This window comes from Poecilia reticulata, linkage group LG12 (genome assembly GCF_000633615.1).
Source record: "Poecilia reticulata strain Guanapo linkage group LG12, Guppy_female_1.0+MT, whole genome shotgun sequence".
In the NCBI taxonomy this organism is placed as follows: Eukaryota; Metazoa; Chordata; class Actinopteri; order Cyprinodontiformes; family Poeciliidae; genus Poecilia; species Poecilia reticulata.
Window position 1 is genome coordinate 5,642,460 of NC_024342.1, and position 18,071 is coordinate 5,660,530.

The window sequence follows — 18,071 nt, forward strand, 5'->3', positions numbered from 1 at the left end:
TGGCTCTGGTGTTGGAGGCTCTCTGCTTTCCACTGGGATAATGTGACAAAACCAATTCATTAAATTAGCTCATCGGAGACGATTACGCTCTATCTGCTCCCGCCAGTATTGCGGCGTCCAACTCCACAAAGAGAAAGAGCGAGAGAAAACAGAAGCTGCTAGCTTGTTCTTGAAAGATAATGAGATCTGTGCTAAAAACAGGACATGCTGAGAAATCCTCTAAGTAGCCTGAAGCTCAAAGGGAAGAAAATTGACAAAATATGCAAAGCGGTATTAGCAGCTATAGTGGCAGGTTAATTGAGGGCTCAGGAAAGTTACGGAAGCCTGAATGCATTTTTCTTACCGTTGGTGACAAATGGAAATACTGATTGTTGTTAAAGGACAAGTAAGGAGAACACGAGCTTCTGGCTCCGTATGGATCAAAATGACACTGCAGCAAATTCCTCATTTCCCTAAACAGCAATTAAGCATAAACCAGTGACTTTGCAGTGGATATCCACCGACAGGTGTGACCTGGCATGCCAAACCGGATAAAGTCAAAATTAAGAGATTTATTAGAGGGGAGCTACGTATTGATACGAGATGCTTTAAATGCTGCTTTTAACAGCAGCCTGCTTAGTTATCCATCCTACGAGGCAAATAAATGTCAAAAAGATCAGATCATCAATGAATTGTCTCAATTTAAAATGGGGAGATTCCACTGGGAGTTATTTTCCAGATTCACATGTATTAAAAGGATTTATTTGTTGAACTAATGTAGGGATATATTTTAGTTTTTGGTCTGTATTTTTCACATTATAAAAGGTGTGGGGTATATGCTATGTTTTAACAATCAGGCTGAGGCACTATTATTAAGAAAAAACATCTACTTAAACACTTGAAATGCACCCGGTTCCACATTCAGGTGAATCTTCATACGTCACTGATGTATTTTTTTTTTTCCTTTTGTATTAATTTATAGCTGAAACATCCTAGTATCCTTTTCTTTGCATCAACATATTACTGGATGAACCGAAAAACAGTCATCTATTTTATATGTTTCATCAGTAAATCATAATTTGCCCTCGTTGGAAGTTCCCATAATAACAAGGTATCTTTATTTAATCTAACATAATAAATGATCACAGTAAAGTATGACATTGTTTGTGTACTTTCCTTCTTAATGTGACAATTAATGTCTTAATGTTGGCTCCATGATGCTTACTGAAGCACAAAACACAGAAAAACTCACATGATCACGATTTTTAAAATTTCTCATTTAACAGAACTTGTCAGTTCATATAATATTTGTTGTATTCGTCTTTTTTAACTTTCAAATATGGACAGTATCATACTTTTCAAGGAAGAAGAAAAGACACTTTTTGGAATTATGCAGCGAAACAGTTCAAATGTCTAAACCTCAACCCATAGTATAGAACAGTATAGGGGCTAAATTCAGACAGTGATAAAAGATTCCACTGGGACATGGGATGCTCCTCTGCTAGAAGAAAGCTCAATCAGCTGTTATTGATTCCTTGTGGAAAAAATATATGTGACTTAATATGTCTGCATGTATAATACATGTCATCAATACTGCAGCAAATTCCAGTATTGATTTTGCTGGAATTTGCTGCAAAATTCCAGCAAAATTCGACATGTATTATGACATGTATTATTGATATAATACATGTCACCAATACTGCAGCAAATTCCAGCAGGTGTTATTTCTTTTTAATAACATTGAGAAGAAACATTACAACAATAATGTAAAAATGAAAAATATGATCAAGTGTTTTAACATGTTTTAAATGGAGATATTGTACTACTATCCACTGTCAGTTTTTTGTGCATCTTAGAATTTTTTTTTTTTTTAAAAGCTATTAATGTTAAAATCTATCATAATGCACAAGCAGAAACAACTTTTACTTTGTTTCTGCCTAATAATGACAGTGATTGATGATGATTACATATTGAAAATATCAAGATTAGAGAGTGCAGGGCTTATTGCTTCATTTAGTATCTTATATGAGGAAATAATAAAAGACTAAGTGTATCTGTGAATGGATGTACAAGCTCAGCTTCTACCTCTTCATTTTTCGAGTGTCGCAGAAAAAACCCCTCAAGTAATCCATGAACCCTTCGTCCTCCGCCTACTACTGAGAAACAACTGGGACATCGCACCCCATCGACATTTAGGATTAAGAGCAAAGACTGATGACAATGGGTACAATTGGATTAAGTCTTATTAATGATTACATATGGTCCAAAAAAAAGTCATGATGACAGTAATTTTCTAGCCAACTAAAACTGCTGCTCATAGTAATCCCAGTATGATAAAGAAGCAGTATGGCAGGGATCCAATGTTGAGTCTGTTGAATACATTTATGGATGATTATAGCTCAGCAAAATTGTAAAGAAAAAAAATGTCTTGCATTTGGAGCATTTGGGACAAGACAAAGAATAGCTCCACCTCAGCATTTAGTGTTGTTTGACATCATTGTAAAGCACACGTCAAAAGACGTTATGTATGGATGTATATTTTTTTAAAGAATTTATCAACTGCACAAAATACCTACACATAACTACTAAATGCAGCATTTAAAATAACTGAAATCAACATGGAAAATATGTTAAAGCTGTGGTTCTCAAGAATATTATGCTGGGAAATGTCCAAACAGTACTACAACAGGCTGTATTGTTGTATTGAAAGAAAAAAAAGAACCAAAACTTCCTCAAGGGTGTCAAGATTTCCCTTTTCCTGCCCTAATTTGCACTCTAAAAACGATGCTCCTCTGTACAGTCCCACAGGCAAAACATTCCCCGATAAAAGAACAATCTCCAGTCCTCTATTGTCAATCCACAGAGGATTCAAGTTGATGGAGGTCCAAGACTCTGAGGAGGATCGACTTGGAGTCTCCAGTCTACCTGATAACTCTCCATTTCCTGATTGTGCAATACTTCCTGTTCAGACCAACCTATCTCCTTCACCGAGGCTGACCCGAACGCTGATCCCAGTGTGAAACTTCTGATCAAATATTACATTTTGTTTATTGTCAATAAAATTCACTCAGACTTTTCTGTGGACTAAGTTTTGGGTCAGATTTGAACTATAACTTTTACAGCAGAGAGAAAAGCAAACATTTCTGAACAACCCTGACCTGAAAATTTTAAATCATTGTCCTGAGTTATAAATAAAGAGAGACTTGTAGTAATGAGACTTGTATTTGCACTTCTGGCAGTCTGTATTATAATAACTCTTCACACATAAGAAAAATTGGTAACGTTATGCCTCACTAGGATGTGAATGCAGAAAAACAAATTATCATTAGCTTGTGATGCTCGGGGTTATGGAGGACCAAAACCAACGTAATAAAAAATAAAATAAAACAAATATATAAATAAAAGAATAAGTGAATAAAAATATATTTTGATAAGAAATAAAAGCATAAATATATTTTTGGAAGACCAAAACTGACATAATAAGAAATAAAATAGTAAATATATACATGAAAGAATAAATATATAAATAAAGGAATAAATAAAAGCGTAAATATATATTTTGATAAGAAATAAAAGCAGAAATATATATTTTGTTTTTCCTTTTCCTTACACATGAGTTTCCATTAGGTAATGTATATATTTTCTTTTTCATTTCCCCTAAACATGCGTTTTGTCAAGAAAAATAGATATTTTGCTTAGTCTTTTTTTTTTTGCTTCTTCCTTTTCTGCTTGCTGTATTTCTGCTTGGTCTTTTTCCGTTTGCTGTATTTCTGCTGCACCAATATGTTAATGAGGAGAGTTGTCCAGCTTCCCTACTATTGGCCAATAGCTCTTTGGAACCAACGTCACTGCGTGAGACGTTGTTGGGCGTTCAGCTCGCTTGGTGCATTCTTTACAGGCCACAGACTGAGAGAACGGCTGGCCGACATTAGCGCTCATAAATCGGATCAACCTAGAGCTAAACGCTGCTTTCTCTGCAGACATTGGAATATCCAACTCACAACTAACGTCACTGCAGTTGGTAACACATTAAAACTACCAGGATAAAATTTGTTTTAGGGGAAATGAAAAAGAAAATATATACATTACTTGACGGAAACTCGTGTAAGGAAAAGGAAAAACTAAATATATATTTCTGCTTTTATTTCTTATCAAAATATATATTTATGCTTTTATTTATTCCTTTATTTATATATTTAATCTTTTATTTATATATTTATTCTTTTATTTCTTATTATGTCAGTTTTGGGGCTGCACAGTGGCGCAGTTGGTAGAACTGTTGCCTTGCAGCAAGAAGGTTCTGGGTTCGATTCCCGGCCCCGGTCTTTCTGCATGGAGTTTGCATGTTCTCCCTGTGGATGCGTGGGTTTTCTCCAGGTACTCCGGTTTCCTCCCACAGTCCAAAAACATGACTGTTAAATTGGTCTGTGTAAATTGACCCTAGGTGTGAGTGTGTGTGTGCATGGCTGTGTGTCTCTGTGTTGCCCTGCGACAGACTGGCGACCTGTCCAGGGTGTACCCCGCCTCTCGCCCGGAACGTTAGCTGGAGATGGGCACCAGCAACCCTCCCAACCCCACTGAGGGACAAGGGTGAAAGAAAATGGATGGATTATGTCAGTTTTGGTCCTCCAAAATATATTTATGTGCTTTTATTTCTTAACAATATATATATTTATTATTTTATTTATACATTTATTCTTTTGTTAATATATTTATTATTTTATTTTTTATTATGTTTGTTTAGGTCCTCCATACGGGGTTGTTGTCCTGGCAATTTAGGAAAAAAAACTGGTAAACGTGATGTTTTTTTTTTTTTTTTATTGCATCCTGAAGTTGTTGAAACTTTGTATATATATTATTTCTTGATTCAGGTTCTGACATCAGAAGTAAACAGGACAGAGCGTAAGCAGAAACAAGAACTTTTTGAATGCTCTTCTAGATCTATTTTTTAAAGCTCAATCTGAACTGATGTTTATTTGGCTGATTTGCTTTACTAGCTATATGTTCCAGTTAATTGGCCGTTTCTCTTCAAGGTGGATAAGTGATTCCAACATTTCCTCTGAGGACCAGGGAAAGCAGTCCAATCATCACCAGTAGTAGTCTTAGTACTTTTGTAATTCAATACAATGTTAATTTCAATGATTTCAGTCTCTAAATGAATCAGTTAAAAGGATGCGCTTATTGCATGCAGGTGTGTGTTTGTGGTGAAGATTTAACTACATTAACACACTCATGTATTTATTTAAGCCCTTTTAGACCATCGTCACAGATTAACCTCCAGTCATAAAAAAAGCTTAATGCTGGTCAATGGATATTTGCTTCATATCACAAATCATATTGGAAAAATCAAACTTCCTGACCAGTTAGTGGTCAGAGTTATACCTTATTTATATTTTAAATACCTAAAAGAAAACGTAATTTCAGACAGTAATCCATTAACATCAGATCAAAATACTCTAATCTGACAGAGACATTTTTTGTCAGTAGTGGAGTTGACGTTAGAAGTTTAACATTTATTAGAAAGTTTGGATGACATGAAGGAAAAACTCACCCTGTGGCTTTGCGTCATGGAGCAACTTCCGATCTGCAGGCAGACAAACACATTCACTTCAGAGTTTGCAGTCGGTTCATTCAGGCGCTGCTTGTGCATGCTTCCCTGCCTGAACACACTGTGCTTAATGTAAGTCAAGTGGATGAATAATGAAGACGGATGAGGGTGTTGGTAATGAGCATGATTATAATGATGATCATGATCCAGCCAGCTCTGCCAAAGATGATAAACATTTAATGTATAATGACACAGTCTTTAAGCATCATGCTTACAGACAGTAATGATCCCCAACTGCCTTTTTTTTTTTTTTTTTTACTTCTTAAGCAGATGACGTTACCCACTCTGCGTGCAGAGGCCGCCTGTGCAGTTTTCCGCTGCTGAAGCTGCGCCGTCGCAGAGCCGTCCTCCGTGTTTGGGCTCCGGAGCCGTGCACTCTCTGCCGCGATGCCTGTCGCAGTCGGAACTACACACAGACCACTCGCTCCACTCCCCCCAGCCTCCGTCCACTGAGCGATAAAACACAGGCAGGAAAGGAAAAAATATATACATATCATTAGCATAAGGAATTGACGGAGAACAGACGAGCAAACACAAACGCAACGCACAGAAGAATAAAGCTGTGTTTTTCCTCTCGTGAGTACAGATTCTACTCCAAGTTGACTCTCTCAAAAGTTGTTTGATTCTTTAAAGGAAACACTTTTAAAGTAACCGCTGCGGCTCCTTCCTCGGCCTGTCAAGATGCTTTCGGAGTCTTCTCTACTCGGAGCACAGAGACTCTGTTTGTGCCATATCCAATCAAGTCTCCTTCCCGCCTCCAAATGTTCTGTAAGCTCCCTTCCTCCAGCTGATCTCATGAACCCTTTTTATGTCTCCAGACATGAGAAAGAATTTCTCCCAAGAGTGAGAGCGCTGGCTTCCCTGATAGCCAGTTTTATTGAATGTGATGGATGTTTTCTTCAGGCCGTACAGTGGTTGAAATCATACAGTTTGGGATTAATTCAAACGCGTCAGCAGAGCAGATGAAGCATTAGTTGCAGAAGTCGGAAGACGTCTCGTTCGTTTTCACAAATTAAGACTGAAACCGGCTGTTCTGCTGTTCCAGCCAGTCAACTGTGTTTTCCAGGTTCGTTGATTTTAATTGTGTTTTCGGTTTCAGACACAGACGAATTAAGTTCAGGTCAGAAGCCGTCCAAAGATTTTTAAACTACCATCATATTGCGTAGGATGGTACTTCTCTTTGTTTGCTTTTATTGCACTGAAAAACGAGAATGGAGTGCCAACTTAAAAATATTGTGTTAATTGGTCACAAGTGATATAAAAAAGTTTGTCAAACTAACCTTATTTACTCATGTTTAACTTTAACAACTAAAATGAACTAAAATAAACTTACTTTGATGACTTGTGTTTAAAATAAACATATTTAAATATGCTGGGTTACTTGGCCTCCTTTTCAGTGTATTGAAGCCATCTTGCCTTTAAGGACGTGTTAAAACTGTAAGCTGTTTAATTCACAGCCCAAAAAGTAGCATTTAATAAATAAGTTTAAGACTTTTATTTTGTTTAATTCTTTTAGGCATGGAAGAAATACACTCATCACATTTCACACATTTAAAAATAATATTTACAGTTTTTCTTTGCTTCACGATGCCCTACCAAATGTTTTTCTTCCACAAATTTGTTTGATTTATATGCTTTGATAGAGCACACACTGCACAGTTTCTTTGGTAAAGACTTTTTGTGCAAGTAAATGTTTGATTGTGCAGCCCATAAAATTACCATAACATAATCTTTTTGTATTACAAATTATTTTTCTCAAAGCATAACATTGCCATTTTCTAAGAAAAAATATTTTGGACTCTCATTAGTATAATAATCACCCTCTCACAAATAAGTGTGTTGAAGTACATCACTATGTGTAATGCATTTCTATAATACAGGCTTGCTTTTTTAATTTTTCTTTTTGGAAAAAAATAAACCTTTTAGTTATAGTTTAATTTATTAAGATGCACCTGTGAGAAGCTCATTTGGTGCAACTCCAGACAAATGTAACAGTGTGGATCGACCAGAAACATTTAAGCAAAAGTACTTTCAACCTTCATGTTAACATAGCTCAAAATGCTACTGCACAGTAAAAATGCCGGTGTTGGATTAACACCCAAAAGTGTCTATATGTGTTCAAGTCAGCGGGTGTTAAAGTAACACTTTTGAAAGTGTTAAAATATTGACACCCATTTTTTTGTTAAATTAACATTGGTCTATAATACTGCAATGGGTTTAAGAAAAGTTTAACTTTCCATTTCTGTGTATAGTTTTGAATATTTTCCACTGGATTTGATTGATGTTGACACCTTGTGGGTCAATTATTTACTTTTTTAACACCACATTATGTTTTGTGATCAACACTGCACTGGTGTAATATATTTTAACACCAGCACCGTTGTAATTGTTAATGTGACACTCTGTATTGTTGACTTGGCAGCTGACTTGGACACATATAGACACTTTTGGATGTTAATTCTACACTGGCTTTTTTACTGTGTGTAAATAGTCAGTTTGAGTCAACGGTTACCCCTCACTTTCAAGCTTTAAATGTTGTTTACTGTGTCTATTTATTCTTATATTTTAAGCTCATCTACCATTAGCATACATGGCAACAGCATATTAAAACCTAGGACATTTTGATGACTTTTACCTTTTCTTTGAAAACTTTCAGTCGAGGAACTTTTTGCTTCTCGGTTCTGTTTGATTACAGACGTCCCTGGGCAGAAGAGCTGAGCCTAATTCAATCATGTTGGCTGATAAATAACTCCAGGCAAATGTCAAAGTTGGAGTCCTAAAAGCAAACTAACACATTCTTTCTCCTGATGAAAGCCTTCTTGTTTTTGTCAAAACCCTGTAGAGAAAATTTGACACTGATACCAGAGAACATTTGATCTTGTGGATCCACGGTGGACTGCAGGGCGTGGCTACTGAGGATTAGATTTGTTCCAGTGAATCACACAGATGCTTGATCGCATGGGGATCTAGAGAGTTTTGAGATTTAGAGACTTCTTTTTTTTTTTTTTTTGCTGCGTTGCCTGATCCACTTGTGAGGTTGCTCGGCAACAAAGTCGAGGTGTGTAATTTTTGTAGAAGCATGGCAGCCACATAAATGCGAGAATCCAAAGGATTCCCAGCAGAACGTCAAGCTGCTGGTAAGACAAACAGTCCAATTCAGCCCAACCTGCCCAAAGATTTTAATATTCCTGATCTGTGATTTAATGCGAGTGCAGCGTTTTCCACGCATGTTGCAGCGCATTTCTCTCACCTGGACACACGGTGTTGCACGTGCTCTTCTGCACCGACATGCCCTCGCAGAAGGCTCCGCCGTTGAGAGGTGCCGGGTTGGTGCAGGTCCGCGATCGCTTCTGCACGCCCCGCCCGCAGCGCACGTTGCAGGTCGACCAGTCGCTCCACGACGACCAGCCTCCGTTCACTGGAGTGCAACCGGGATTCAAACGGGAAGCAGTCAATGCGACATTTCCCGTTTCATGTACAACATCGGCAACTGCGGCGCTGACTGAGTCACAACCTTTCCGACTTGACGCAGGCTGTTTGACTAATCTGCTAATTTGCTGTCGCAGGAGAAAAAAAAAAAAAAGGAAGCAAAACACTATTGTTCCACTACTTAACATTGGCAATGGTAGGCCTGTCAGAGTCCTTCATTAGCATTACGGAACTTAATAATTGATGGTCTTCAGTGAGCCGCCATAGTGAGAAAGAATCAGAAATGTTCCCGCTGTAGCTTAATGCTCTCGCTGAATAAATAAGAGCATGAGACGGGAGGTCAGTGAAATTGGTACAGAAACGCTAATCAATGCTTTGCTTTTAGTCAAAGAAGCGCGATGCAGGCGTGACATTATAATTTCACTCTGCATTGGCCACATTGTTTACCTGCCTGTAGCTACATAAAGTGCTCTGAAAAAGGTATTTAATACAGGCACAAATAAGTGGTGAAGTATCACTGACCTCATGGCAGCTGCTTTTCAATCATGGATAATAAGACTCTTGTAAATATTGTGAGTGTCTCCTTGCTCGACACGACTGATCAGTGATGATAAACCGCTCACAAGACTCAAGAGTCCAAAAAGAATCGCTTTCTAGTGGTGTCTGTTCAGTCTATAGGAGGCAATTTGACACCATAGCATAAGAGTTTGACATCCGATTTACCGCTGCTTTCATTCCGTGTATTGCAAATAATTTATTATTCTACACTACAACACTGCGCTTTACTTTCACATCTTACCGTAGACTACAACCATAGCCGTGACACTGCGTCTCTTGGCCACAATGTTGCTGGCAACACAGGTGTAGTTGCCGGAGTCAGAGAGACGGGCCTCCGAGACGATCAGCTCATGGTCACCCTTCTTACTGATCATGCCGTCGGCGCCAATGTTCAGAGGTTCCTCGTTTTTCAGCCACTCCACCTGCAAAGACAGAAAGAAAGAAAGAAAGAAAGAAAGAAAGAAAGATAGAAAGAACGGAAGAAAGGAAGAAGGAAAGAAAGAAAGAGAAAAAAAGAATCAGATTGCTATTTTTATTTTAGCTGAACAAAAACACTTCAAGTACCAGAGGAGGTGCACTTCCTGTATTAGCAACTTTTTCCACGAGCTGATGAAACGCCGCAACACTGGGGACTTTCTAATGTGAGGCTCCTCAGGAGGATTACGCTGAGATAAGAGCGACATGCGCCTTTTGTTTTATCATATGTTATTATGGGAGACTGTTGTGTAAGTGTGTGATTTTGATTAGTATTTTGGAGCGCGCTGCTCTCTTTCCTGCCGCTGCACACGGCTCCAAGTCGCACTCACTACAGCACCCCTGATAAGACGAGTAAAAATAAGCGGGAAATTATATTACGTTTTCACAGCACCAGCATAATCTCACACTCAAATTTTCAACCTTTGATTACGTTTGGAGTTTTTTTGTCTACTTTCTTACAAAATTCTTCTTCAATTATTAGATCCCTATCAAGTAAATAATGCACTTTTTTATACCTTACTTTTTTTTTAAAGACTGATGATGATGTTACCACCAAGCACAGGGAGGTTAAAGGTCAGCTAATCTGAAAATGTGGCAATGCGAGACCAAAGTAAAAAAAAAAATAAAAATAGTTTCCTTACTTTCACAAATCTTTTTTTGTGCCAATAAACATGCAAAAAAGTGGGTCACAACTCTGAGTTACAACCATTTTTAGCTGTTAAGGATGATATGGTGTTTATCTGTCAACGTTCGGCAGACGCATCAGAGCCTGAACTCACTCAGAGAAACTGTGATTATGCCATCAACTTGATGCAAGTGGCTCATGCAAAACAGGCCGGTTTTTATAATTTATATCAATTTACACGACGCTTTAGAAGGTTAATTATGTTAAGATGCTAATTTTGAATGGTAGAGCCCGTTGTACTGTACTATGCGCCTTCAAAACATCTCGGAGAAAATGCTTTGGTAGGATGAAATATAAACAAGAATGCAACGATACCCAAGTCTCAAAAAGACTGTCAAATGATGCTACTGACAGAGAAAGAAAAATAAGTGGTATAGGCATGTTTACCACTGCGTTGCATCATTTCTGTAAGCTTTGAGAAGTGAAGAGACCTGCTGCCTGCAATGTTAAAAGCAAAATCTTCATCTATTGATGTTTGCTTCGAGATTTGAGCTCCGTTGCCTTGGAGGGTCTCCTTTGTCGAGTACTTTGTTGGATGAAGCACCAAATGTTTTCAGCGGACGACGAGTCTGAACTTTAAAAAGAGACCAGCTGAGCCAAAACAAAGCTGTGCCGTTGTAACGCATGCAGATTAAGGTTTCTCGGCGAGACAAAGATGCTCCTGTCAGGAAAAGACGGCCGTTTTGATGGAAGCACATGTTGCTCTGGGTATCATTCAGCATTAATTGTGCCATCTAGATAAACATTCATCCCGTATGCCCACAATTTATGGTATGCAAAAGAATTTCAAGTTTTAAAACACCAGATTCAACTTACAATCTTTGAAGTTTTTTTTCCTTCCTTGGTCAACTTTAAAATATCAACTTTTGTGTGTTTTGAATCTTTGCGTGGTGCGTTTGCAACTTGTATTTTTTGCATCGGAAGTTCAGCTGTGTTTCTGAAACCCACAGTGATTTTCACCACAGGATGTCTGTATTGGCTCAATACTTGGGAGATTACAGCCATTCACTGCTGATTTCCTCTGTTTTTTTGGGGGGGGGGGGTTTGCTTGCCAAATTGACAAAATCTCAAAAAGTTGTTTTAAATTTTACTTTGATGGGCAATATTCCTAAAATTTTGATCAATTTTCACTTTTGACAGAAGCGTAACCTCCTTCCTCCTCCTTATTTTTCTCTTTCCGAAGGACTAATTGGAAGGTGCTTTCAGCTCCAAATTATCACGACTTGTTGATTAATGTTCCACCGAGTTTTACACAAATTTTCTATAATTTTGTTGTCAACTTTCCAGTTCTTCTTTGGAAAGTGTCACTGGCGTCAGATTTTAAAATGACCCCCACATAAAAGAATTATGTGTTTTTTTATCCATTTATCTACTAATGCGATGCAGACTGTTTATCAAGCTAGTAATATTTGCCTGGAATATTTAGGAAAGTAAAACGTTGGACTAATTTATTATTCATTTTAACTCATATCTTACCAAATATCATACACTTTATACTGCGGGGGAAGTTTAGCCAAAAATAAACAGCTAACTCCAATTATTTAATTTAGTGTGGCAACTTTACAGTTTACTTCTTATTTCTGAGCAAGTTTGTCAAGGACCTTCTTCTTCTGAGTTGTTTATGATGACACCTTCAAATGTATCTCTAAACTTTATTGACAGTGTCATGAAAAAGTCAATTTATTCCACAAGTTTCAGATAATTAAGCAAATTGTTCATTTCAGCCAAATATATCCGGAGTAAATTTAACATAGAAAACAGTTCTTACTCTTAGGTTTCTTTTATAAAGGGAAAAACAGCTATTTAAACCAAGCTGACCCAAAGTGACAAAGTAATTGCCCCCTAAACCTATTAGGTTGCACCGTCTGGCTGCCATCAAGTGTTTGCAATAATTGGAAGTGAGTTTTTTTTTCCATCAGTAGTAGTATTTTTCCATTGACCAAATAATTGCGCATTTTGACATTAAGAAAACAAGTTCACTTATTGGAGACATGGCAATTTAAAAAACCCCCCAAAAAACCCAAATTTTTTGATAAAAATGTTTTGGTGCCAGGATGAGGCATTTCTCAATTTGGTGATATCAAAATTGGTTTATTTTGCAAAACTGCAATGGAAACCTTTTTTGTGTTTGAGTCACATGATCAACAACCGGATGTTGCCATTGGAACAACCATGAAGAAGAAAACAACAGGAAGTAGTTAGAAGATCATGGCACAGAATGTTATTTTAATGATTTGAATGAAACATTCCATTTTTTGGTACATTTAAACAATTACAGGAAGTTTTCCAGATGTGGTTTGAGTAGTTTTTTTTCTCCCCTCTAATAAGTGAAATTGTCAAACTCAGCTCCCAATTACCATGACTTGATGATGATTAATGCTCCACCAAATATTAAAACATAAAAACATATTTACTCTGACTATCCTCGTCAAAGTTCATGTGATGAGCTGAAACATTTCTTTGTTTAAAAAGTAAAAGAACAACAATTATATCTGACGGGGGGGAGAATGACTTTCCCGCTGCACTGTATACGTCAATTTTAACCTCGGTTATAAAAAAATGAAAGAAAATACCAGAAATAGCTGACATTTATCAAGACGAGATGGAACTCATTCTGCAGTAATTGCAAAATAAGTAGTTTGTAAGAAAGGAAGCACATTGCTGACAACAACCTGGAGTGAGTGATGTAGTAGGTAGGTCATATGCCCTACCGTTACCAATTCATTGTCCGTGCACTGAGTGAAAGTAATAAGGAATTACAAAATAAAAGACGCTCTGTTGATGCTCCCTTCCTCGCATGACTGGCTCTGTAAATTGCTATTAATGTGCCACTAGCATGAGCTGTTCATTGAGAGGGACGAGCCGGAGCACGAGGAGTGGGGTATGATTTATGGTCGTGTGTTTGGGGATTAAAACTCCGCCCCCGCTGGGAGCTCAATGTGTTTGTATATTGGTGGGGTGGGGGTGTGTGTGTGTAAGGGAGCGTCCATTTGCCAGAGGAATTTAACAAGAACCACTGAACTTGGAGATTGCTTTGCTTTTTTCCAAAACCCTTGATAAGAAAAAAATTACAGAAGTCAGAAAATCGATAAATCACGAGTCACGTTGTCACAAGTGGGTGCTTTCTTTTTTTTTTTTTTTTTCGACTTTGAAGGCTGAGGAAGTCTTTCATCATGTGGCTTTAATTTGAGTTTTTTTGTTTTTTCAGGACTTGGCTTCGGACCTTTCAGCACGCACTAAACATTGGTGGGTTGAATTGGTCTGTCAGACAGCCTTATTTCTAAGCAATGTTTCCTTTAATATCATCAATATTTAAGTCCTCCACCCATGTTCACCAAAACTGATCAGACCACGAACCTGTGAAGAAAGTAAAACAGCAAAACCACATCTTCCATGTCTGCTAGGGAGATTTTGTGTGAAAGAATAACAGAAAACAAAACTCAATGATGAAGTGGGAGGACATAATTCATGTTGTCGTTTTTTTTAAATGATGAAAGCTGTTGTTGAAATCCAGTCAAAGGAAGTCCTGTTTGTAGTTTGCTTCTACAAAGTATTGACTTAGAGCAGGGTGTCAAACTCATTTTTGTTCTGGGTCAAATCACATCATAAATGCTCTTAATGGGTCGTTTGTGCCAGAACGTATTGATAAAAACCCGTTAACCTGTTAAAAATATTAAAAAATTCTTGAAATTAAATAATACTGAAAATCTTTTCAATCCCTCCAGAATTTTGCAATGTTTTTTGTGAGTGTTTTGCAATAAAAATCAATTGCTTGTAGTATATTTGTGGTATTTGCGCTTATTTATGACTGCAAGTGCGACTTTTTATTACTCGCTGTACAGATCATGGATCATTTGACATCAACTGAGGCTGAGGCAGTTGTTTAGTACAAGTATGAACGTTTTTGTCAATTCTGAAGAAAAATCTGCAATCTAGTACAAAAAAACTTCAGGGATTTGCTGATTTTGCATAAATTTCCACAGCAATTCACAAGAAACTAGAGAGACTGATTGATACAATTTGACTGCAAACAGATAAAAACTCCATTGATTTGATTGATAACATAATGTTTAAGCAGTTTAGTCTAGAATCTATAAGGCCACATAAAACGCTATGGCTGGTTGGATTTGGCCCACAGGCCTCGAGTTTGACACGTGACTTAGAGGGTCTGAATACAAAGAAAAAACACACTTTTTAGGTCGGACTTTTCTTTTTTTTTTGCATTTTACATGTATTTTTGCATAATTTTCCTTCCAATTCACATCTAAGTACCCATTTTGTGGAGGTTCTATCACATAAAATACCAACTGAAGTTTGTGTCTCTAACATAACATGAGGAAATGCTTAAGAGGTGTGAATACTCTTCAAAGGAACTTTGTCATCTTCAAGTACAGAAACAGTTCATCTACAATCTTTTGCCTTGACCAAGTTTGATTATATGTGTTTCCATTTATAGTAAAAAGCAGCTAAACTAAAAACCATTTCCCCACATCTTTTTCATCTTGATGGAGGAGTAAAAGACGTTGGAGCTTAACCTCCAACCCTTTTGTTCTTGTCGTCAGATAAGACGCATATTCAAGGAAAAACGTTGGAATTGAACTTGACAGGAACTGAATTTAATGCCTGGGTGTGTGCGAATTTAATGCATTTAAACATTTAGCAGATAATGCCACCAAAGGAATTTCTTTAAGAGTCAAAGATGGTCTCCGATAAAATATGCATGTTGTAATTTCTGACAACGAAGCAAAAACAAATAGCAAGGATACCGTGTCATAGATCTTTTTTTCTACATTTACACCTGATCTGAATTAAAGCTATTGTTCAAAGACAATAATCTGTAATGCTATTTAAAGCCCAAACTCAAAACATAAATAATGCATCTTGTGATTTGGTAGATTAAAAGCATAAATAAATTGAAGAAGCCCAATGACATCTGCATGTGAAGACTCCAAACTGAGAGTTACTTTTTGCAGAAATGTGGATATGTTTTAAATTTATTAGAGTTGCAGAGCTGTCCATCCGGAGCAGTTTGATTAAATATAATGATCCAATGCTGATGTCTGAAACCAGGTTATTTGAAGCTATTGAACCAGATTTACAAGCTGGAGAAAGTTTGTAGACTTTTTATAACTAGAGGAGGGAAGTTACAATGGAGATGTACTGACATTAGGGTGCAGCTGGGATTTGACCCTTAGCAGTAAAGAAACACTTTATGACAGAAGCATCACTGCATTCAAAGAAGCTCAGGGAACAACTTTTTTCCCCCCCGCCTTAATAATCCATGTGTCATTTCACCATACAGACATTCACTGCCTGTCTCTGTCTGTCCAGCTCACTAAAAGTAACGGATCAGTGCAAACTTTGCCAAGATGTCGCTTAAACTAAAGTTCTGGTCTGGCTGCACCAATTCATGCTTGGAGAGTCTGCTCATTATTTAAAATCTAAAATTTTAAGGCAACTTCCACAAATCTGTAGGTTTTTCACATGTTGTCATAACTACAATTGTCAGTGTTTTTTTATTTATTGGTATTTTCTTTATGACATACCAACACAAAGTTGTACAAAATGTACAACTCAAGTTCAGTCAGATCAGATGGAGATACATTTTCACATCTTCCTTGTTTGACTGTTTCCTGTTGCCTTTTTGCAGTAATTTATTGGATTAGGCATCTGTCAAACTATCAACAGATAGTGGGCTGCGGATCTCTGCTGCTCCTCCAAAGACACCGTGATTCATGCACTGTAAAAACACAGAATCTTACCAAGTATTTCTGGTTCAGGTTCTAGTTTTTAAAATAAGACAAAAGTAACTTACAAGTAACCTTTCGCCAAGACACAGAAGTTTGTTTTAAGTCAGCAGTTCTTTAGCATTAATAATAAAAAAGGCTGATTATTTTATTTTTAATAGGAAAATGTCTTGATACAAGTCAAAAAATCTACCAGTGGCCTGAAATGTTCCTTTTAAGTTAGTTTTGTCTCATTTCAAGTGTACAAACTGATTTTTACTAGAAATGAGACTAAAATAATTGGTAATATTTTGTGTTTTTGCTATCCATATGTGGATGTTTCAGATATTCAGATGTCCAGGTCTTGGCATTTAGTAACATGCTTAAAGCTTGGAGTATTGCTTGAAAACCTGATGCTACTTTAGTTTTCCACAACAACACCTGCATTTATGCCCACGCAGACGCTCCTTATTTGCGGACTAGATGATTCTGAACGTACTGAGTGTACTGGACTTATTTAAGGGTTGAACATAAATGTACGTCACACATTCAAAACTTTCATGTCACTTTTTGAAAACCATGCATCATTTTCTTTCCACTACCAAGCTATTCTCTGATTTGCGTCAGTCGGTCACATCAAATTCCAACTGTGAAATTGCTCAAGGGGTAAGCATACTTTCGCAAGGCAGCACAAGTCATCTTTATTCAGTAGCGACATTTACAGATTCCCAGAAATGTAATTGTTTTGTTTACACAGCTCGCCTGAAGGATGATGGCAGCGAGGCGACAAGTGCGTTCTTGCCACCCTCGAAGGCAAAATGCATCATTTATGTTTATTTTTATTTTTTTTTATATCTGCCCCAATCTTGCACCCAGACTTAAAGAGACTGCTCTCTAATCAATCTATCTAGTTGGTATTGATAACCCGTGAGCTGTGTCTGAGAGAAGTATTGATCACCCGCACATCGATCCGTCCTTCACTAAGGATCATTCACTCGCTGTTTTTGCAATACTGCTGACTTGTTTAGGATGCTGCGTGTCTCAGAAAATTATTTGTGGTGTTCTCATGTTCGGCTGTTCACAATCGGTGCGGATGTGTGCACATTTTCGGACGGGTTGGTGTTCGCATAGGCATCTGGGAAGCTTGCGCCGATGGAACCCGAAGGGATAAAATGTTTTTTGTTTTTTTTTAGCATTGGCTTACTCATTAAAGTCCTATTTTTGAAATGAAGTCAGTGTCAGAGGAAATTATATAATTATTAGAAGGAATACATTTAGAGCTATAATTAGCCCTACTTGGACTGATAATGAAAGTGTTTGATTGCTATTGTGTCTTTTGTAGGAAGCATCTGAGCGCCATGATAAAACGTGGAAGACAGCGGCAGCAGAAAGATGTAGTTTAATTAAACCAATAAACATCAATTGTTGTCTTCCTTAATTAAACTGACCAAATAATCTTGAATCTAATTTCTCCGTGATTGCTGAGTTTATTGCAATTCAATTTTCTTAGCTAAATCTATAATTTTTTCTTTTAGTTGCAAAGTTTTTGTTTTTTTTCTGTTTCATGCTTTTGCTTTGATCTATCTTTCTCATTCTGCTCCTATTCCTT

General features: G+C 37.3%; 1 protein-coding gene across 1 annotated transcript in view; it reads right to left on the bottom strand.

The window, feature by feature from the left end:
• LOC103473501 (netrin receptor UNC5D-like) overlaps nt 1–18,071 on the bottom strand; it is a 231,486-nt gene that overhangs the window by 43,973 nt on the left and 169,442 nt on the right. The window contains exons 5-8 of the mRNA XM_017307716.1: nt 9,816–9,996; nt 8,838–9,005; nt 5,872–6,036; nt 5,531–5,563 (exon numbers count right to left, since the gene is read on the bottom strand). Of these exons, the coding sequence (XP_017163205.1) occupies nt 5,531–5,563; nt 5,872–6,036; nt 8,838–9,005; nt 9,816–9,996 (547 nt within the window). The remainder of the gene's footprint in view (nt 1–5,530; nt 5,564–5,871; nt 6,037–8,837; nt 9,006–9,815; nt 9,997–18,071) is intronic.